This window comes from Notamacropus eugenii, chromosome 3 (genome assembly GCF_028372415.1).
Source record: "Notamacropus eugenii isolate mMacEug1 chromosome 3, mMacEug1.pri_v2, whole genome shotgun sequence".
In the NCBI taxonomy this organism is placed as follows: Eukaryota; Metazoa; Chordata; class Mammalia; order Diprotodontia; family Macropodidae; genus Notamacropus; species Notamacropus eugenii.
Window position 1 is genome coordinate 432,108,083 of NC_092874.1, and position 23,516 is coordinate 432,131,598.

Below are 23,516 nucleotides of genomic sequence, written 5' to 3' on the forward strand. Positions count from 1 at the left end.
CATTGATCTACCTCAACTCACTGTGTGACTTGGCTCTGTGAGCTTCAGGTTCCTCATCTATGAAATGGCTATAATTCCTGCTCTGCCTTACAAAAAGGAATGATGTAAAGATGAAATGAGATCATGAATATAAAAACATTTTGAAAAGTTCAAAGTCCTATAAAAGGTGCAATTTGTGGTCCATAAGCACCATTCCAAGACCTTCAGGCTGCTTTCCCTCCCAGACTCCTTACCTACTTAGCATGTCTGATAAGATATCCAGAGCCTCCAACTGCACCGACACGTCCTCTTGCTTCCCAATAGCTCCAGTGAGCTGGGATGTGATCTTTTTACACACATTGGCGGCCATGGTGGAGCCTAGAACACAAAGATGAGGGACAAGTGGGGCACTGCCAAAATGCCTGTGTTTCTGGGACGCTGATCTCAATGTGTGGAATGCCCACACAGCCAGATAATATCTGGACTGCTCTTAGAACAGTGACTGGCACATAGTAGGTACTTAATAAATATTCCCTCCCCTTGCCCCTAACTGTCCTCAGTCTTCTATAAATCCATCCCCATCCCACTGTCCAACAGCGGTTTGGTCTTTTGAGGTTGCCATGGTCTGGCTCCATCCTAATACTTGGTTACAGCTTTTAGGCTGATGAGGTGAAGCCATATCAGAAAGCATGGGGTGGTGGAAATTGTGCACATAGTTGCTGGAACCAGGCTTTACAAACCAGGCTTTATGTCTAGGTGACATAACAGCAGGGTTCCATGACCAAAGGGCAGCAGAACCAGCAGGGACCTAGCAGGTCGTCTGTTCCCAGCCCTTTGCTTTACAGATCTAACCCCAGGGAAAGAAAGGGGAACTGAGAGCAGGGCTGGAGCTGGAACCTGGGCTCTCTGTACTCCCAATTCTCTGTTCTTGGTAGTGTACTTGTTCATGCCTCAGGTAGGATAATCATAGCCTTTATATAGGGCAGCTAGGTGGTACAGAGGATAGAGTGCTGAGCCTGGAGTCAAGAAGAACCTAAGTTCAAATCCAGCCTCAGACGCCTGCTAGTTGTGTGGCCCTGTTTGCCTCAATTTCCTTATCTGTCGAATGAGCAGGAAAAAAGATATGACAAACCACTCCAGTATTCTTGCTAAGAAAACCCCAAATGGAGTCACAAAGAGTTGGATATGACTGAATAACAACAAAACATTTATGTACCATTTTAAGGTTTGTAAAACACTGTACATATCTATATAGATCTATAGCTATATCTATGTATATAGATCTATGTCCATATCTATCTAGATGTATAGATTATATATTACATGTACATATATACATATGTTACATGTACATATATACGTGTATTATACATACATATACACACACACATATATACATTATATGGACATATACACACACATATATAATGTATCCATATTGCCTCACTTGATCCTTCAACAACTCTGTGAGCTGGGTACTATCATTACCACCATTTTAAGGATGAGAAAACAGAGGCAAAGAGAAGTTTAGTGACTTGCCCAGGGTCATACAGCTAATGAATGTCTGAGAAGGATTTGAATTCAGGTCTTCCTGACTCTATGTCCAAGCTCTCTATCCACTTACACCACCTCAGGGCCTACTATGAGGGCAGTAAAGAATGTGACTTTTTCCTTTTCATCCCCAGGGCATACAGAGTAAGCAAAGGAAGGCAGGGCAGCTGGCTAGAGACAAAACAGTGACCATCAACTAGACAAAGTATAGGCAGTAAATCAGAACTGCCTTACCACCTTCTGAAAAATGGCCCAATTAGGTTAACCCATCTCATCAGACTGTCTAGATTCAAACCAGGGTCACCCCTATGTGAGTCTGCCCCTTATGAGGCCTCATCCTTACTCTAGCTTATCTACCACCAGGCAGCAGATGCTTGGCACTTGTACCTCTGAGGGAGCAGGGGAAGGGGTGCTTGCTTATGACCACTGACCCATCACTGGAAGACACCTTTGTCTTAAAGGGAGGGATTTAGTGCCTGGTGAGTGTAGTGAGGATAAGCCACACAGCATGGGGTTCAGAATCAATATCAAAAGTCAGGAAACATCTATGAGGCACTGTGCTAAGCACTGAAGTCCAAAGTTACAAGACTGGTTCCCTTGTTTCACTTATAAACTGGTTTCTGGAGGTTCCAGAATGGGCCAAGCAAGGCCCGAATCCCTGAGTGAACATTCTGAAAGCAACAGCAAGTCCTCTGGGTGAACTTGTCTAAAAAAAAATACGAGTCTAATGCTTTATGTATCTCTAGGCTTGGTTCACTGAGCCTCCTCACTCACAGAGGGTGGGGACCTGCTTCTCTCAGACTCAGCTGAACTGAAAAGGGAGCTGTGGCCTTGGGTTCACGTCCTGACTCTTCCACCTACTTGCTTTAGGCAAGTGACTTTAGGTAAGTCACAAACCCCCAGCTTCTGTTTGCTGCAAATATTATTTCTCTTCCCACTTGCCTCACAGGGTTATAGTTGGAGCTAATGTATGTCTAGGTGGTGCAGTGGAAGGAGTGCCAGCCCTGGAGTCAGAAAGACCCAAGTTCAAAATCTGGCCTCAGACACTTACTAGCTGTGTGACCCTGGGCAAGTCATTTAACTTATTTGCCTCAGTTTCCTCATCTGTACAATGAGTTGGAGAAGGAAGTGGCAAATCACTCCAGTGTCTTTGCCAAGAAAACCCCAAATGGGGTCATGGAGAGTAAGACATGACTGAAAAAAAATGACTGAACAATATAGAGCTGTCACTATGCCTATCATGTTCCTAGCAAAGGGGCAAGGAGCAGGAAGGAGTGAGGTTAGCCTTCTCAAAGAAGAATTATTCTCCTAGTTGTAGCTGCTGTATTCTGAATAAACAGGAGGCACACCCAACTGACTGGGCTGGTTTGGGTGTGATCCTTTATCTGAAGGCAGAGGGATAGAGGCAGCATGGTATAACTGGGAGTCAGGAAGATCTGGGTTCAAATCCTCCCTGACTCTTTTAACTGTGTGACCCAGTTGTCCAAGCCTCTTTGTCTCTCTGTGCCTCAGTTTCCCAATCTGTAAAATGAGTGGGTTGGTTCTAAGGTCTCTTCCAGTTCTAAATCCAAGATCCTAGGAATATAGAACCCATCTAGGAAGTTAACTTGTGCTTATCCAGAAATCCTAGGACTCTCTACAGAGGAGGATGGGGTTAGGTACCTGTGGATACAGGTGGGAGTTCAGAGATGACAGTTTTCAAGCCCATGCCAGAAATATCCCGGAGCTGCTCCTTGTCAGACAGCATGTTGGTGCAGAGGGTGTCCACAATGGTCTCCACCTGGTACTCCTTCACTTTGCCCACCAGGGGGCCCAGACTACCGAGAGAAGGGAAAGAAAATGACACACTCACTTTCAAAGAGTCCCTTACCATCGCCTCTGAATTCACCAGAAGTAGGAGAATTCCAAGTAAATCTCCAGATCTCACAGGAATAATAGAGGTCTTTCTATGGGTTACCATTTTGCTAGAATCTTAGGGTCAGAGACCTAAAGATGGAAAAGGCCTTGGATGCCACTCAATTCAACCATCTAATTTTATAGAAGAGCAAACTGAAGGCTAGGGAGGTGGTGAGTTGCCCAAGGTCACACAGGTCATGAGCATCAGAGATAAGATTTGAACCCAGCTGCTCTGACTGGGTGTAGATTCCACTGAGGGCTTAAATGAAGAGATCATGGAATGGTATCCCTGAGTAACCCCTGGGTTAATGCTGGGTGTCCATGGTCTACTATCTCCTACTATACTCACTTTATTTAATTTTTTTCCATCCTAATTATCTCCATTCTTTTTCATTCTTTTCTCTTTCTGTTTAATAAGTGTTTATTGTTTAATCATATGGCCACTTCAGTAGTGGGGTGATACAGAGAATGGAGATCCTAATGAATAACAACTTACTAGAGGGTGGTAATACAAACCATGGCCTCAGAAGGTGAAATACAAATACCTGTAGAATGAGTTAATAACAAGATTTAATAAAGTTCTTAACACAAAGGTGTAAATTTCACCTCACAGATAGTACTAAAAAGTGGGCGATGGGGATCCATGACTAAGATCTGGTATTGGGAGAGTCTGTCTTACTTCCAAAAGGACAGATTGGAGTCTGGTGGATTTTTCTTGGATTCAATGAATGAAAGAGCATTTTCTGAGCATTCAGTCTGCCATCGACCCTGTGGCATGGAAATATAAAACAGTCCCTGCTCTCAAGGAGCTCACATTGTGGACACACAACCAAGAGAGGCATGGTCATTAGGGCTCAGGGGCAGAGTGGGTGGCAATGCATTCCAGTCAGTATAATGTCAGCCAATATCCAGAAGGTAGAAACCTACATAGAGATCTAATACCCAGAGGGAAAGCAGTGTGATGGAGAGCATCCTTGTGAGGAACTATGAGGGGAAAAATATCATTATTAGAGTGAAAGGAAGGGCTGGCATAGAAAATAGAGAGCCAGTCTTAAAGTCAGGAAGATCTGAGTTAAAATCTTGCCTCTATGATGGCAGGCAAAGATAGTTAACCTGTGAGTGCTCCAAACAAGTCTTTAGGACTCTTGGCTACAGAGCAAATATTGATATGTAATGATAATAAAGATAAGAGTTTTCTCATGGGAAGTTCCCTACACCAATGAAATCACAAGCTTCATAAAAACAATAGTTACTAATGAATGAGTGCCCAGAGTAGATTACCAAATGGGCGTGGAGGTATGATGAAGATTGATGGGTGACTTCAGCTATTTGGACAAATGCTAGAGTCCTCTTTCTGCTGCAAGCTGAAATACAGGACTGATTGGAGTGAACTGAATACAAAGATGTTCTTGGCACATTATCGGTAGTAACAAGAAACTGAATACAGCCAAAATGGCCAATGATCGGAAAGGGCAGTAAACAAATTGCATTATTACATAAAATTATTTTATTATTTATTATATAAAATGTATCAAAATATTAAAAGTATTTGTTAATATCTATAATAACATTTATTACATAAAATTACTGATTAAATTAAATACATTAATACATAATTCAATAAAACACATTATTAATGGAACAGAACACAAAAATGTAATTAAGGTCAATGCGTACAAAAAAAACAAAGAAATCTGGGAAGATTTAAAAGAAATAACACTAAACAGGAGGCACCAAACCAGGAGAATGGAAGTGGCAACTGTTACCATTTGAAACTAAAAGTGAAAGAAAGTAAATGGGAAAGAGTCCTGATGAGGGCTTTGAGAGAAGGATGGAAAAGTATCCATGCAAAAAGCATCCTCACAATTCTTCTGCCCTCTGGATTCTTCATTGTTTCAGTCTCCTTCACTTTTGGTCTCATACAGTCACAGAGCTGGAAGGGATCTCAGACATCCATCCAGTGCAACCCTCTCATTTTTCAGATGAGGAAATGGAGGCCCAGACAAGGTAAGTAACCTGTCTGGGATCAGATGGGTAGTAAGGATTTGAACCTCCAAAGGCAGCTCTCTCTCCACTGTACACTGAGTGAGTGGGAGTCAAAGGACCTGAGTGGAATCTTGGCTCTGATCCTTAGTACCTACGTGACACTGAGGAGCTCAGCTCAGCTCTGTGGGACTCAGTTTCCTCATCTCTAAAACAGAGGAACCAGTCTAGACCAAAAGTGTCAAACTCTGCTGTCAGGATCAGATTAAAATGTAATTGGGAAATAGTTAACAAAACAAATAAAACCACAACAGAGTATGGATAATGTTAACGTGTGATTTTCTAAGTCAGTATGAGGCTCATAGGGAACCTGAGGTATGGTTTAGACATCCCCAGTTCTATCTGAGTCTGAGAGCACCAGAGGGTCCCTTCTAACTTTTTTGGGGGAGAGGGGGAATGGATAATTGGGGTTAAATCACTTGCCCAGGATCATACAGCTAGTAAATGTCTGAGGCCGCATTTGAACTCAGGTCCTCCTGACTGCAAGCCCCTGCTCTATCTACTGTGCCATCGAGTTGCCCCTCCCTTCAAACTCTTAATCTATTATTCTAGGCTCCTAAGAAATTAACTCATTTAAATTCAAATATTTACTAAGCAAGTTTGTTTGGTTTTATTGCTATTAAATCTTTATAAAAAAAATTCTCTACTAAGGAGAAGGATCTTTAAACTAAAAAGGTGAAAAGGAAACTGAAGCCCAAAATCACTGAAATAATAAGATGGCAACCCCCCTTCCCTCAGTGAGTTAAAGCCTAGATTAACAAAACCCCAACATAATGAAGCATGGAAATGTCCAAACTGAACGACGGGCAGTGACCAACGAAAGACCATGAGGAGAAAGCAACTTTTTGTTCAATGAAAAAAGAATTAACTTTGTTTTAAATAAATAAATATTTTAAATAAGTAATACATTTAAATATATAAAAATAATAAACAAAAAAGCAAAGGAAGTCCATGGAGAGCACGAGAGGCCCTAATAAGCCTGTAGATGCCGTGCATGGATCAATTTCATTTGCATTAAATATATGTTGCAGGTACCAAGTTGTTTGCACATTGTCTCTCCCTAGAGTTTAAGCTCCTTTAGGGCAAGGACCATGCTCATATCCCCAGAGCTTAGCCAAAGCCTGGCACATAGAAACTATCTAATCAATGTTTGTTGATTGATTGATTTCTGGCAAAATTCTAGGACAGATTATTAAAGCAACATTCTGTGAACGAGAGAGAAATGGGAATCACTCTATGAGTCAGCACAAGTTGGGTAAGAACAAACCAGCCCAGACCAAGATTATCTCCATTTTTGGATCCAGTTTCTAGACTGTAAATGTCCACCTAGATGTCTAAATATCTTTTGGCAGTTTGCCATGATATAATGAAAAGATGGAGGGAAACAACTTGAATTGGGTGGATTCAGAAACTGGCTGGAAAAGTGGCCCAAGAACTCATGGTTAGTAAATGGTTCAATATCGATTTGTAGGGAAATCTCCAATGAAGGTGTCCCAGGGCTCTGTCCTTGCCCTATTCTGTTCAATGTATTTATTAATGACTGGAATGATGGAGTGCGTATCAAAACTGTCAGTGATAAAGTTGTGTGGGATAATGAAAATACTGGATGTCAGAATTAGTATTGAAAAAAAGAGATCGACAATTTAGAATAATCTTTTGTTGACCTAGACCCCTTTGGCAGTGTGGTGAAACCTAGAGACTCCTCAGGCGAATATTTTTAAATGAATTGAATAAAATAAAATATATAGGATTACCAGTTGTACTGAAATATAGTTATTAAAATATTTAAAATCAAGTTATTGGACCCCAGGTTAAACACACATGGTTTTAAGAAGATTATGTTTGCCTCTATTAAATTTCAAGTTCTAGATCTGAGTTCAAAAATTCAACCTCGCAGTTACAGGATGAGAGAAGATGGGGCTAGATAGGAGTGAATACAAGTCAATAGTCTGATAAGCTGATTTTAATGGTGTCAAATCTAAGGAGTTGATAGTCCTGTTTTCCTGTGCCCTGGTCAATATGAGTATGCCCTGAGAATGATGTTTGCTTCTGGGTGAGATATTTTAGGAAACTGCTGACAAGCTAAAAGGAGTCACCAATCAAGGACTAATCTTCTCCTCCCTCACCCCCAAGCCCTGGCCACAGAGACTCCTTACCTCCATTCTACACTGAACCCCTAATCCCACCAAGCATCTAGTAGGTTTATGCCATCAGTTACCAAGATGGCTAGGTCAGAGAATGTAGGCAGACCAGTATGAAGCTATATCTGTGTCACTGGACAAACCATTCAGTCCTAGTGGGACCAGGGGGAGAAGGAAGGGAAGAGGAAGGGATAGATTTGAAGGATACTATGGATATGAAGGTTAGACGAAGGTTAGAAAGTTAGTATTATTAAATGAAGAAACCATAGATGAATCCCACAGGAGGCCAATTGGCTAGGAGAAAGGGGCAATCTATCTATCTCAGCTCAAAATCTTTCAAGTGAATAAAGTATGGAGAAGGAAATGCTGTCCATCACAGGTGTCAAATTCAAGATTTTCCAAATGAGACTAAAATGTCATTGAGAAATGCTTAACAAAATAAATAAAAATACAGCATAGATGATGTTAATTTGTGATTTTCTAAGTCAACACGTAGCCCACAGGGATTCATTTCTCTTGTGAGTTTGACATCACTGTTGCACATAAGTCCCATGCCCCTGGCCTATTCTGTTGGGGCCCTCTGCCCCAACACTGACCCATCTCAGTCTTACTTTCCAAAGGTGTGTCAGGATAGGATACGAGGTACCATTTGTCCCAAGGAATCTGAATGACTGGCAAGTTGGCCTTTCTACTGTTCTGACCTCCTGGTTCTCTGACAGTCACATTTCAACCTCAGCCATTCTTGGCTGAATTTGGTGATGATTTTCCCTCCTTTCTCCAATTAGAAGCATTCTATTTCCCTAAAGAAGGGGATCCCCCTTCTCTGCTTTCTGGAACCTGCCTGGTTGGGAGTCATTAATTCCCCTCTGAGAGATTCCTTCCTCACCATTCTGACACCCTCCATTCATGTCCCCATGAGGTTAACCCTGCATGTTCTAGGCTATCTTAGGGAACGTCTAACAATTTCTTCAGATCCTCACTCACCATTTGACTGCTAAATTCTGCACCTCTCCATTCTTATCTTCTAGAAGCTTTAGTAACATCTTCACCACCTTCTTCTCACTGTCCTCATCCAGCTTAATGGAATCTTTCTGCAGCTCCAACATCAGGTCATTGGTGGCCATAAATCTGCAAGGAAAAGAAGCTGTAAGCAGGCCCAACTAGCTTTACAGGAATCTACAGTGGAAAGAGCAGAGAAAGGAGACAACCAGAGCTTGATGATATAGATGACAATGGACAAATTACTTAATTTCTCAGAGTCTCAGTTTCTTCATCTGTAAAATGGAGATATCTTAGAAGGTTATCTTACAAGATAGCTATCTTAGAAGGCCAAATGACATTCATTCATTCAACAAGTACTTAAGCAGTGTCTACTATGGTACCAGGCACTGTGCTAGACCCTGGAGAGTAAAAGACAAAAATGAAACAATCCCTACCAGAGGGATGCAATATATATTAATCAATTTAAAGCAGATACGAAGTAAATTCAGTGTAAAAGTGTGGGAAGGGAACAACATAGCGGGTGTTACCTGAGCTGAGCCTTGATTCCAAGATTCTGAGAAGAGTGCATTCCACCCATCAAGAAACGCCTATATCAAAGGCATGGAGATGGGCAACAGAAAATCACGTGGGAGGGATGAAAACTGGCCAGTCTGCCAGTTTGAGACAGCACAGAGGAGATGAGTGTGTAATAGGTCACATAATCACAGAATCTGCTTGCCTTCTCAAGGAGTGGGGAGGGAAAGGAGGGAGAGAATTTGCAACTCAAAATTAAAAAAAAAAAAGAATGGTAATTGGGAAAATAAAATTTAAAGAAGAATTTTTTTATTTAAAATCAGAGAATATGAAAGTTGGAAGGGACCTCTGAGGTCATCAAGTCTGACCCACACCTGAAATGACCTGACCAAATGCCTTTACTTGAAGTCTTTCAGCAGGAAGGAAGAAGCCACCACTGCTCTAGGCAGCCTATTTTATATCCAGACAGCTCTAATGGTTAGAAAGGTTTGTCTGACATCCAACTTCTCCACCAGTTTCCAACCACTATTCCTGGTTTTGACTTTTGGAGGTCAAAGTGTAATACCTCCTTCTACAAGACTGGCCTTCAAATATTTGAAGACAGCTCCCCTGTGTCCTCTTTTATTTAAGGTTCCCCTCTCCAGGCTAAATATCCCAGGGCAAGAGCAATTTGGAACCATGTCCAAAGGGCTATAAAACTGTGCATACCCTTTGACCCAGCAATATCACTTCTAGATCTGTATCTCAAAGAGATCATAAAAATGGGGAAAGGACCCACATGTACAAAAATATTTATAGCAGCTCTTTTTGTGATAGCAAAGAATTAGAAACTGAGGGGATACCCATCAATTAGGGAATGGCTGAACAAGTTGCGATATGTGAATGTAATGGAATACTATTGTGCTACAAGAAATGATGAACAGGAAGACTTCAGAGACTCCTGGAAGGACTTACATGAACTGATACTGAGTGAAGTGAACAGAACCAGGAGAACTTTGTACACAGTGACAATCCCAATGTGCGATGACTGACTGTGATAGACTTAGCTCTTCTCAGTAATGCAAGGATCTAAGCCAACTCCACAAGACTCATGATGGAAAATGCCATCCACATGCACAGAAAGAACGATGGAGTCCGAATGCAGACTGAAGCACACGATTTTCTCTTTTTTTCTTTCTCATGGTTTTTCCCCTTTTTTCTGATTCTTTTTTCACAGCATAACTAATGTGGAAATGTTTAATATGATTGCATGCCATCTTAGGGAAGGGGGAGGTGAGGAAGGGAGAAAAAATTGTGGAACTCCAAATCTTATAAAAGTGAATATTAAAAACTAAAAAAAGATTGAAAAATAAATTTCCCTAGGGCCATATATTCTAATGACACTGTTGTATCATGTCTGACTCTTTCTGTCCCCATTTGGGGTTTTCTGCAAATATACTGGAGTAATTTTCCTTTTCCTTCTCCAGTTCAATTTACATATGAGGAAACTGAGGCAAACAGGGTGAAGTGACTTACCCAGGGTCACAGGTAATTAGTGTCTGAGGGTGAATTTGAACTCAGGAAGATGAATCTTCCTGACCCCATATCTGGTGATTTGCCCACTATGCCTGATGACTAAAGAGCCATCAAATATACAGAAGGAGAACTGAGATTAGGTGAGAAAGGGTGGGGATCATGGAGAAAAAGAGAGCGTGCCATCACAAAAACCTAGAGATAGAGAATGGGGGTTACCAGTGTCAAAGACAACAGAAAGGTCAAGAAGGATGAAGACTGAGAAAAGGCCAATAAGTAAATCGGGTTTCCTGACTCCTACTCAAGTTTACTGCAACGGTCCCCCATTCTTTCCCTACTTTGCTCTGGTCTTTTAGAACAAGGTGATCTTTCTCCTTTTTCATCCCTCTACCTGAATCCTTGATCACATGCCCTCATCTCCTCTAGGGGTAGTTCTTCCCTCTCTCCCTAATTTTCAGTCTCTCCTAACTCACTAGCATGATCCCTACTGTTCATAAACATACCCAGATAGATCTTCCCCCTTAAAAGAGCCTATGAAAAAAAAAAAAAAGAGCCTATGCTTCCTCTTCATCCTGCTATTGTCTTATATCTTCCTTTTTACAACCAAACTCATTAAAAAAGAAAGGAAGGAAGAAAAGAAAGGAAGGAAGAAAGAAAGAAAGAGGAAGGAAGGAAGAAAAAGGAAAAGAGGTTATCTACATTCTACTCTCATCTCATGTCCACTCTTCAACTTCCTATAATCTGGCTTGTGATGTCATCACTCAACTGAAACCACCCTTTCCAAGGTTATCAGTGGTCTATTAAAAGCCTGATCCAATGGCCTTTTCTAAGTATCTTCTTAGATACTTAGGCCTCTTCCCTTCTCTTCCTCATAAACAGAACATATGTTCCTTGGGGATTGCCTAGTTATTGTCTGTGTATCACCAGTGCTGGCACAGTACCTGGGACTCAATAGGTACTTAGTAAATGTTTCTTTTTACTGCTTGTAAAAATCACTGTATTTCAGATTTGGAAGGAATTTTAAACAGTATAGAGTACAACCTTCTTATTTTAAAGAATAGGAAACTTAGGTTCAAAGGTTCTGGATTTGTCCATGGTGGTCCAGGCAGTAAAAGTAGGAGAGCTTGAAGGTAATACAGGCAGCTCTTCCAACTTGAACTCCATAGCTCCTTTCTCCGGAACACCAAGAGCTATCTCTCAAAGAAACATGTGGAGGGCAGTGTGTGTGTGTGTGTGTGGGGGGGGGGGGTTCATCCTTCGTTGCCAAAGAAGACCATACCATCAGAGAAATGACGACATGACTTGCACTTGACTTTGTTTTGAGTGAGGGAGGGCTGTGCAGGTCACCAGCCTCACTTCTCCTCCAGAGCCATCTGAATTCAGTGACCAGATATTCAACAGGATGACTGGAGATGACCCAGGATGAGGCAATTGGGGTTAAGTGACTTGCCTAATTAGGGTCACGCAGCTAGTGAGTGTCAAGTGTCTGAGGTGAGATTTGAACTCAGGTCCTCCCAACTCCTGCACTGGTGTTCTATCCACTGCATGACCTAGCTGCCCACGGTCAGCAGTATGTTGCAGTGGAAAGAGCTCTGGATTTCTGAGTCAGAGAATCTGGGTTTGAATCTCAATTGTGCTCCTAGCTGACCCTGGACAAGTCATTTGATCTTTGGACTTGGTATAGAAAGCCTTCCTCTCCATGTTACTCTTGACATAGACAGATCCAGCATGTGAGCAGAAATGACTTTCCAGGAGCTCCCAGCCTTCTCTGAGTCCACTCTCATCTGGGATATGAGAAAGGAAAGGACAGACACATTGATAACGGGAAGGATGGAGACGTTGGTGAATGGAAAGATGGAGACCGTGGATCAAATTAATTCCATTCCAGTGTAACCTCAGATCAATCAATTGACACTTATTAAGCCCATACTATGTGCCAGGCACTGTGTAAAATGCTGGGGATACAAAAAGAGGCAAAAGAGATCCCTGCCCACAGGGAGTTTATAATTTAATAATTGATTGATAATCTCATTTAATAATCTCACAACTCAGAGAGGCTAAGGGTTATTATTATTCCCATTTTATAGTTGAGGACATTGAGGTAAACAATATAGGTGACTTGCCCAAGGTCATACAGCTAGTAAATGTCTGTGGCTGAATGAGAATTCAGGTCTTTGTAACTCTAAGTTGAGCACTTTATCCTGTGTACCATTTAGTTGCTTTCTATGGAATCACAGATGACAGACTTCAGTGCTGAAGTGGTCATAGTCCACTTCCCTCATTTTTATTGATAAGGAACTTAGATACAAATAGGTTAAGTAACCATATCCAGAATTGCAGCTACTAATTGCCTGGGGCAGAATTTGAACTCAAGTCCAGGACCCTATTGCCTATGACATGCTGAGCTATGTCCTGAATGCTTTTATCACAGAGTTAGAGCTAGACAGAACTTAAAACCTCATCTATTCCAACTCTCTCTTTTTGTAGATGTTGGCAAGGAGCTTTCACTCCTCCCCACCTCTCGTTTATAATGCCAATGGTTCACATGGTCATAGAAAGATTTACAAAGGTTTTATGAGCTCATGTGGAAGGGTAAACATTATTCCCATTTTACAGATGAAGAAAGTGAGGCTCTGAAAACTTAACAGGCCAGGACTAACACAGGTCACCCATCTAGATAGGCAGAGCCAGGATGCAAATCAAGGTCTTTGGACTCCAAGATGGGTGTTCATTCCACTAGACCACGGTACCTCTCTGATACAAGTGATTGAAGTGTTTCTTATTTAAAGTCCTAGCACTGCTTGGGATGTTGGAAGAGGTCAGTGTAAAATCACCTACTCTACAAAGCCTTTCCTTTTTGACTTGAACATTCATTCATTTATCCAACAAGTGTTTAAAACTAAGTGCTAAGATGCAAAGATAAAAAAATCAAAACAATCCCTCTTCTCAAGGAGTTTACATTCTGCTGGAGGGGAAGGGAGAGAAGGCAACAGGTTATACTGGTTAGAACCCTGGACCTGGAGTCAGCAAGACCTCTGAGTTCAAATCCTGCTTCAGACACTTACTAGCTGTGCTTTTTGGATATGTTGCTTAACCTCAGTTTCCTCATCTGTAAAATATAGAAATACTACCAGTAATACCTACCAGTACTACCAATAAAACAGAGTTGTTGTGAGGATCAAATGCTGTAGTATCTGTATGGCTAAACAAGTCGCAGTATATGATTGTGATAGAATACTATTATCCTACAAGAAATGATGAGCTGGTTGATTTTAGCATAATATGGAAAGATTTGTATGAAATAATGAAGAGTGAAATGGGCAAAACGAGGAGAATATTATACACAGTATAATGAATATTATAAATACTAATCAACTACAAAGGACCTATAAAGGAAGATGCTATCCGCATCCAGAGAAAGAACTGATAAATAAAAGTGTGTATAGTATGGTATTTTTATATATGTATGCACGTAGACCTGGGAGTCATATATTATATATGTGAGTATGTATATGTATGTATGTATACATATATATATACATGTTTCTAATGGTAGCCTTCTCTTGGCCAGAGTGGGAGGGAGAGAGAAAAAAAGCACACAATGGAGAACAAAAGAAAATTTAGAAGAAAGCACAGAAAAGCAAGGTAGCTTTAAAAACAATGTAAAGTACCTATTACATCATTTTTCCAAAAAAAGTAAACAGTGTGAAGTGGAAATTCATGCATTTATATCAAATCCTCTTTTTATGTTATGCATGGAAATAAATGTTCTCCTTTTTTTGTCTTCTTGTATTTAAGTTAAAAATGAATAAAAATTTAAAAAACCCAAATGAGGTAGTATTTGCAAAAGTATTTTGCAAACCTTAAAGCACTCTGTATTGTGGGCCCATTATTATTTGGATATATACAAATATATGCAAAGTATATGCAGACTTATTTCCAGAGAAGAGGGAGTGGTGGGTGGTAGAAGGGGGCATTACAAGAAACTTTCTTTATGAGCTGATCTCTGGAGGAAACTAGGGAGTCCAAGAGTCAGAAGTGAAAAGAGTACACTCCAGGCTCCAAGAGCAAAGATATGGAGCCTCCTCTATAGAGAACGGCAAATACTTCATTTGGGTTGCAAACCTAGTCCATGAAGGGGAGGAACAGCAAAAATCCTACTGTGTAGGACTTAAAATAAAAACAAACAGAGGAGTCTGTATCTTATCCTATAGGCAAAAGGGAGCTATTGAAAGTTCTGGAGCTAAAAGTGACAAGATCAGACCTGACAGGAAGCAGAGTGGTCAGGGAGGAGCACTGACCAAAATGAGTTGCTATCATATATGTCTGTAAAAAGTGTCAGCTTAAAAAAAATACATGGTAATGGGGAATGTGATAGTGATGAGGTCATTGGGAGGTTGGAAACCTAGACCTGAATTTGAATCTGGGCTCTGCCAGTTATTGTGTGACCCTGGATAAGTGACTTAGTGTCTGTGGATCTTGGGCTTCTCTCTTGTAAAATGAAGAGGTTGAATAGTCTCTAAGGTCTCTTCCAGGTCTAGACTTATGACCCTATGATCCTCTGAGCCTAAGCTTTAGGGATATCAATTTGGCAGCCGTGTGGAAGATTGACTGGAAAGAGACAAGACTGAATGCAGTAAGCTGATGTCCATTAAGCTGACGTCCATTCTGATAGTCTGGCTAAGAGGTGATGAGGGCCTGACCTAGGCTGGTGACTGTATGGATGGAAGAGACGAGACAAGTGAGAGATATATTGGGTAAGAAGACTGGATAAGACTTATGACCAATTGGATAAGAAACCAAAGGAGAATGAGGAGTAGGCAGTGATTACTTGGAGGCTGTAAACTTGGGTGAATGGAAGGACAGTGGCATGCTCAAAAGAAATAGAGAAATTAAGAAGACAGTAGGATGTATATGTTCCCATGTGGTTGTGTGGAGGGGGAGGAGAAGAGATAATGAATACAGCTTTGGAAATGTTGAATTTGAGATGTCGATGCCTCCAACATCCAGTTGGAGATGTCCACTGGGCAACTGGTAATGAGGGGTTGGCGCTCTAGAAAGTGTAGATCTGGGAGTCATCTGCTTAGAGATGATGGTTAAACCCATGGAAACTGATGATGTTACTAAGAGAGAGTCTAGAGGCAAGAGAGGGTGACTCAGAACAATGAGTTCTATCAGAGAAAAGAGAGAAGGAACGTCCAGACAGTGAGGAGGAAAACCATGATGAAGCAGTGATGAAAACATGCGAGGAGAATGGGTGTAGGAGAAAAGAGAGAGAAAGAGAGAGAATGGTCAACAGTCAACAACATCAAAGGTTACAGAGATTAGGAAGGAGGAAGGCTGAGAATAAGTCTTCAGCTTTAGCAGTTAAAATAGATTTGGTAACCTTGGAGGCCTAAGCAGAGTGCTTTGCACACAGGAGGTGCTTAATAAATAGTTGTTGCTGTTGTAAAGGCTGATGGTCTTTTGCTCTCCTTAGAAGAATGAGCCTCTCCCTGATGCTTGTTCCTGAATATCACCTAGTCATCATAATACCTTAATGAGGGCACCTGATGGCAAAGCAGGGCTCAGGGGTCAACTCCTGGCATGGTTTGCAGTGACTAGGAAGGTTCTGACCCCAAACCTTTCTTAGATAGTCTATCACACTGCCTGATGTTTCACCATTAAAAATTATCCTTGTACTGTTTAAAGAGTAAAGCAAAGGTCCCATATGCACCAAAATATTTGTAACACAACATTTTGTGGTAGCAAAGGACTGAGAACAAAGTAAATGCCCACAGATTGGGGACCTGCTAAACAAGGGATCATAGTGGAATCTTACTGCAGTGTTAAGAAATGATGACTATGAAGAATATGGAGAAGTGTAGGAAGATGTAGATGACCTGATGCAGCAAGATGGGCACAACCAGGAAAAAGATACACACAATGACTACGACAGTGTTAGCAAAAAAAGCAAAATAAAACTGAATACTGTATAATGATAATGATCAAGCTTGAGCCAAAGAAACACTGAGAAAATGCATTGTCCTCCCTTGGGATTGAGTGCTGAATCTGGAATCAGGAAGTCTTGAGTTCAATTCCAGCCTCACACACTTAACAGCTGTGTGCCCTTGGCAAGTCACAACCTCTATTTGCTTCAGTTTTCTCATCTGGAAAATGGAGATAATAGTAGTACCCACCTCCCAGGGTCATCATGAGGATCAAATGAGATAGTAATTGTAAAACACTTAGTACTGCACCTAGCATATAATAAGTGCTATAAAAATATTAGTCATTATCAGTATTATTATTCATTGCAGAGGGGAGTGACTGTGGATGTAGGAAATTATATTTGCTGCCCAACATGGTCAAGATGTCCATTGAAGATGCTCTTCAAGTCTTTTGTCTTTCTGGACAAGCAGATGATGCTGGGGAAAATGGTTCCTTAAGATTCATCTGTTACTGTTAGGGGTAGGGGAGAAGGGCAGACTGAGGATGAGATGAATTGGAAACTCCATAAGAATAAGAATGGTGGCAAGGAGGAGGTGAGATACAGGAAAGGAGGAACCTGGGAGGACAGGGGCACACTAGGAAAGCTCTATGCGTTGGACTGGTCCATGGGACAGCATCAACAGAGAGCAAGACCTAGATTTGAGTTTTAGTTTTGTTTGGTTTAGTTTGAGTTTAGTTTTAGCCTCTGACTTGTTATGGAAACTGAGGCCCAGAGCTGTTATTTGTAAAATTAGAGGGTTACCCTATATGACATTTAGCATCCTTCTTTCCTGGATGGTACAGTAGACAGAGCACGAGACCTGAAATCAGGAAGACCCAAGTGCACCTCAGACAAGCTATGTGACCAGGAGAAAATCAGGTAACCTCACTCTACCTCAGCTTCCTCAACTATCAAATGGGGATGATAATAACACCTACTTCCTAAGTTTGTGGCAAGGACCAAATCAGATAACAAGTATCAAATTCTTTGAAAACCTTAATTGCTATATAAATGCTTCCTATAATTATAAAGAAATGACGGTATGTGAATGTAATGGAATACCACTGTCTCATAAGAAATAATGAAAGGGACAGTCTCAGAGGAACCAGAGCAGACCATTAGAGTGTAGGAAGGATTGAAAACAGGGACTGTCTTTTGGCTCTTTCTGCATCTCCAGCAATTAGCACAGTGACTAGCACATAGTAGGTGTTTAATAAATGCTTATTGATTGACTATATGAATTGATGCACAGTGAAGTAAACAGAACTAAGAGGGTAATTTATAAAATAACTCTGTAACAACCAACAATTTTGAAAGACTTAAGAATGCCGACTAATTAAATGACCAGTCATGGTTCTAGAGGACTAATGAGGAACCATGCTACCTACCTCCTGATAGAAAAGCGATGGACTCAAAACGCAGAATGAGATACATATATTCAGACATGGCCAATAGGTGCATTTGTGCTGCCTGACTATGCAATGTTTGTTTCAAGGGTTTTTTTTTCTTTTTCTCAATGAGGGTGGGAGGAGATGAGAAGGAGAGAAGAAAAATGCTTGCAAATTGAAAATAAAACAAAAGTTAAAAAAAATTAAAAGTTAAGAGTCTGGATTTGAACCCAAGCCTCCTAACTCCAAGTTCAGAGTGCTCTTTCCACTTTATTGCGAGATACTGAGTGCAAATACATCTGGAAAACCCACTAAGAGAAAAGCACCTCCCTATCAGCAACAGCCACTCAGATTGACACCAACAGGCCTTCCATCCAGCTGCCATCTTTACGTTATTTATAGCATATGGCTGCCTGGCCTCTGCCTGAAAGACAGGGAGAAAGCCTTTCTTGCCTTTGAGTGCCAGGAATGGCCTGACTCAGGACTGCATGAGACCCAGGAATTTTAGGAGCTAGGGCTGAGCAAAGAGGACAGTGGCTTCTATGTCTCTCTCCACTCCTAGCTTGTGCACAAAGCAGTTAGCTAGCCTGGCCCAGAGAAAAGAATCTTGAACTAAGAGGCAGGAATCCCAGGTTAGAGCTCCAGCTCCGCCAGGCTCTAGCTGCATGACTTTGGGCTAGAAAAGCTCCCTTTCTAGGACCACAGTTTCAGCCTCAGACATCTGTAAAATGATGGTCTGTGAGGACCCTACTCTCCTGAACATGTGCTAAGGCTCTTTCCAATGGTAACGTTCTGTGTTCAATCAACAGGTATTTGCTAAACATTTATTAAAGTAGCATTAATTATTTACAAGTATTAAACTTTCCAGTTGTAACATTTTGTGTTTAATCAATCGGCAAGTATTTATTAAATACTTACTATGTGCCAAGCGCAGCGCTAGGAGCTAGGGTTACAAAAAGTGAAACTATCCCTACTCATAGGAAGCTTACACTCTGACGGAGAAGATAACAATAAGACACATAAATATGTACACATGTATAAACATAAATAAATGCAAAATGTACAAAGGAGTCCAATCTAAGGCACTTTGGGAGGAGGGGCTTTGGCAGCTGGGGATATCAGAAAAGACCAGAAAATCTGGGCCTGACCTCCAAAGGAAGACAGGTGGACCTCATTTTAGGCATGGGGGGGCATCTGGTGCCCCATGGAGATGAGCACTAGAGTGAAGTTGCATGACTAACAGAGAAAAGGCCAGCTTGGTTGAATCACAGAGTGTGGAATGGGAAAGAGAATGTCCATTAAGGCAGAACAGATAGGCTGGGGGCAGGTTGTGTCCAGCTGTAAAAGCTAAATGAAGGGGTTTAGATTTTATCCTAGAGCAAAAGGAAGGCCCTGGAGGTGACTGAATGGTGGGTGGGGGTCGGGGTGGGGAGTTACAGCTCTAATGCTGTCTTCTCATGTCTATATTATAAGGCCCAGCTGTAATTCTCTATTTCTCTAATTCTCCCTGTGCTCCCAGCTCTCAATTCTGTGAGTTTATGTGGTATGGGTTCGATAAATATCTATTGACTGATGGACTAAACTTGGGTACAGCTATGGTACCCTTTTGGCTTTTGTGAATGGCGGCAGTGGTGAGTGGTGACTAGGGACTACCCAGTATACCCTAAGTCACTTCCAATGAAAAGAGACCTAGTATCTACTCAATAATCTGCTTAAATGTTTGTTGACAGGTTGCCTGGTCCAGATCTACATTCCAGGATTGGAATTGTTAATGGAAGAGAAGACTGGAAACTTGAATTTTAGTCCTAGTCTGTTACCTAGCAGATGTGTGACCTTGGACAAGTGATTTCTCCTCTCAGAGCTTTGGTTCCCTTATCTATAAAATGAGAGGGCTGGACCAGCTAAATCCTATAATTCTAGGATTCTAAGTCAAAAGCTGGCTTGATGTGAGGGGAAGAACCCTGAGTTGGAAGTGAGGAGTTGTGGATGTAAGCCCCAGTTTTGCCACTAATTTACTCTGGGCAAGGGACTCAGTTTTATCATCTGTAAAATGAGAGGGTAAGAGTCAAGACATTCTGTAAAATGAGATCAGTGGAAGCATCTAGAAGGGCCCTTCTAAGCACAAATATTCTAAGGTTCTAGGACACCATAGCTAGGAGAGTTAGGAGCCAAGTACACAGACTATGACATAACCTTGGGCTGCGCAGTTCATCTCTACATCGCAGAAGATGGAATGTGCTGGCTTGGTCAGCTGATTCAGCAGCCAGACACCAGAAAAGTATCTGTTTAGCCTGATAGTGAGCCAGTGGTAAGTACAAAAGAAGTCTTCTAGGGAGTCCAAGGATCCCAAAGGGAACAATGACTAAGAACTAGGGGATTCTGGGTATCTGAGAGAAATAACTTCCCTTTGGGCCTCAGTTTCTCCATTTGTAATTCCTCCTACTTTCTCTCTGCTCATTTCCTAGGCTGCTGTAAGGCTAGGTTAGGGGGTTATCTGTCCCACAGAATATCAAAACAGGATGAAGACTTCTGGGCCAGAGGTCAGAAGGCCCAGTTCTGCCATGAACTCTCCAATGAGAAAAAACATCACAGCTAGGACACTACCCAGGGTAGTGGGGCACCAGCAGCTTCAGGGGCTTGCCCATGATCACCCATGTCTGGGTCAGTGGCAGGACTTGAACTCAGGGTTTCCTGACTTCAAGGCCAAGCTTGTGTCAATGAACCCCACTTTGCCACTCTTCCTCTCACCCCCTGCCAGTCCCATAATCAGCATCTATCAGAGCTAGAAGAGACTGTCTAGTCTAATGCTCTCATTTTACAGATGAGGAAACTGAGGCGCAGAAAGTAGAAGCTGTTGCCCAAGGTCACAGAGCTAGCAGAATTCAAACTAGAACCTGGGTCTTTTAACTTCTGGTCCAGTGTGTTGCTCCCCATCCCCTGATATAATACAGTAGGGATTCTTTCTGTCTACAGGTTGCACTCAACAGACACTGAGGTTCCTCCAACTCTCAGATTCTGAGATTCTGGACCATGATGCCAACCTGTCTCAATTTCTTCATTTGAGAAATAGAAGAGAATAACCCCTGCCTGTCTACCTCACAGAGATGTCGAGAGATTTTAGAAATCACGCACGGGAACATTTGTGGTGCAGTGGAAAGAATACTGGTCCGAAATCCTAAAATCTGAAGGTGAGTCCTACCTCTGAAATATACTAACTGCATGACTATATACAAAAGCCTCAGTTCTCTCATCTATAAAATGGGGATAAATAGATCTATATTATATACTTTAATATTGGATCTGAAGCTGTAAAGCACCTTGGAGATCAGTTAGCAGACTCCCCCCTTATTTTAAAGATAAGGAAATCAAGTAGTCTCTGGCAACAGAGTGACTTACTCAGTCACACAGGCAAAATGCAAGCTAACACAGCCAAATTTCCAACCTAGAGGAAAGTATTTCGCCCATCACGAAGCACTCTTTATTGAAAAGTATAATAGTCTATACAAGTGTAAGGGATTATTATAATAAAAGGCACATTATTAGGCCTCACTGGGAACCAGGCAGCAAGGCCCACCCCTGCCCTGGGCTGAGAGACACAAGGCTGACTCTGCATTTCCATAAACAGTGGTATGTACGGAGGAGCAGGCAGTCCAGCTTGGCAAGTTGGTCCATGTAGGGCAGGTTTCTGGCAGGGACAGGCAGCTTTTCCTACCCCTGGCCAACAGTAAGGGGACCCACAAGAAGGACCCCAGAGACCCAGCACCTTATTCCCAGGGTCTAACCAAGATCAAGGTGGGCTGGGATGAAGGTCCATTCATTCCTTGCCCTCTGGGCAGAACGATTTCACTGATATCTCTCCTGCTCTCCCAAAACTAGTCTATATCCACTTCTACTATCTCCCCCCGCAAAAAAATTCTTTTTTGGGTGTAGAACTAGAACCCACCATTTCATCTCCGTAGGGAACATGCAATGTAGAAACTCCTTCCATTTGCACTAAGTCTCTCTTAGAAAGCTGCGAGGGGTAATAGAGTGCTGGCAACTTCAGGGGCTCACCCATGGTCACGTAGCCCAGCCTGGGTCAGCAGCAGGACTTGAACTCAGGTTTTCCAGACTTCAAGGACAGGCTTATGTCCATGAATCCCCGCCTTTGCCGCTCTTTCTCTCATCACCTGCCTACCCCATAATCAGCATTGCTGGAGTACTAGATTTGGAAGCTGTAGGATCTGAGTTCTAGTTGTGCTTCTGCTACTAACTGGCTGAGTGATCTTGAGCAACTTAATTCTCTGAGCCTCAGTTTCTACTTATTTATAATGCCACAGGTGCTAGACTAGCTGACATTGGGTCCTAGGTTCAAATCCTACCTCTGAGAAGTACCATTTGTGTGACCCAGTTATCGCATTTATAAAATGAGGGGATTGGCCTTAGATAGACCTTGCTGGCTGCAGCGTTCTGATTCTCTGAGCAGTCCCTTTCAGCTTTGGGATTCTGTCTGTGTTCCTGACTGAGGTGAGTCTTCATCATCCCCCAGTCTCACCTCCTTCTTTCCTAAGGACCCAGGACTGAACAGTCACTCTCTATCACAATTTACCCAGGAGGCTTAGTGCTACCTGCTTCTTCATACCCATGTCTTCCTTTCAAGGAAAGGACATCTTCAAAGCCTCTATGAGGCTGTCACAGAGCCAAATCAGTGCAAAAGGAAGGGACTATAACGTCCAGGTCCCTTATTTTACAAAGAAGGAAACAAATTTCCCCTCATTCAATAGCAAAGCATTAGACTAAATGGCTACGTCAGCCTGAGCAAATACTTCCATTTTCCTTATGTGTCAAACTGAGGTGGTCAGATTCAATTATCGTTAAGGTTTCTTCCACCTCCAAAAAAAAAAAAAATCTGTAGATCTATAGGAAAATTATCTGGGAGGCCGAACTTCCTACAGGGAAAGAAGACAGAAGGGAGGGGACTCTGTGGAAGGGTCAGCGCCAACTTATCACAGAAGTCCATCCTACAACATCGTTATGGGGTATCCCAAGGAGGCAGTGGAGTTGTGGAGAGGATGGAGGAGGAAGAGACAGAGGTAGAAGATGATAGGGTCATACTTAGGAGCAGGAAGAACTCTTTGAGATTATTAGAGATTGATCACTGAGATCTTTTAACCGAGAAGGGACTTTAAGTGAGTTGCCCAAGGCCATTCAGGTAATAATGATCAAAATCTGCTTTTGAACTCAGGTCCTCAAGACGCCAAAACCAGCCCTCCTCCCACTACACTGCCATGGCTCAGATGTTGGGTTAGGGGGCATGCAGGGAAGGGAGGATGGGTTGGCATAGTGTGGGAGAAGGTGGAGATGGGGGTGAAGAAGAATTGGGGCAATGGGGGTGAGGCAGGGAGCAGATGGGGAAAGAAATGGCCTATACTGATATAGCAAAGGAAAGGGGTGGAGTCCTGGGCTAGGGAAACCGGGGACCAGGAGGGCAGGGACAGTGACGGGGTCATGCTGTCGCTCACTGTATTTATCATGCACCTC

General features: G+C 42.1%; 1 protein-coding gene across 1 annotated transcript in view; it reads right to left on the reverse strand.

The window, feature by feature from the left end:
* The window catches only part of CAND2 (cullin associated and neddylation dissociated 2 (putative)), a 50,276-nt gene that overhangs the window by 26,243 nt on the left and 517 nt on the right, over positions 1-23,516 (reverse strand). Inside the window, exons 2-4 of the mRNA XM_072598423.1 lie at positions 8,595-8,738; positions 3,193-3,347; positions 234-357 (exon numbers count right to left, since the gene is read on the reverse strand). Of these exons, the coding sequence (XP_072454524.1) occupies positions 234-357; positions 3,193-3,347; positions 8,595-8,738 (423 nt within the window). The remainder of the gene's footprint in view (positions 1-233; positions 358-3,192; positions 3,348-8,594; positions 8,739-23,516) is intronic.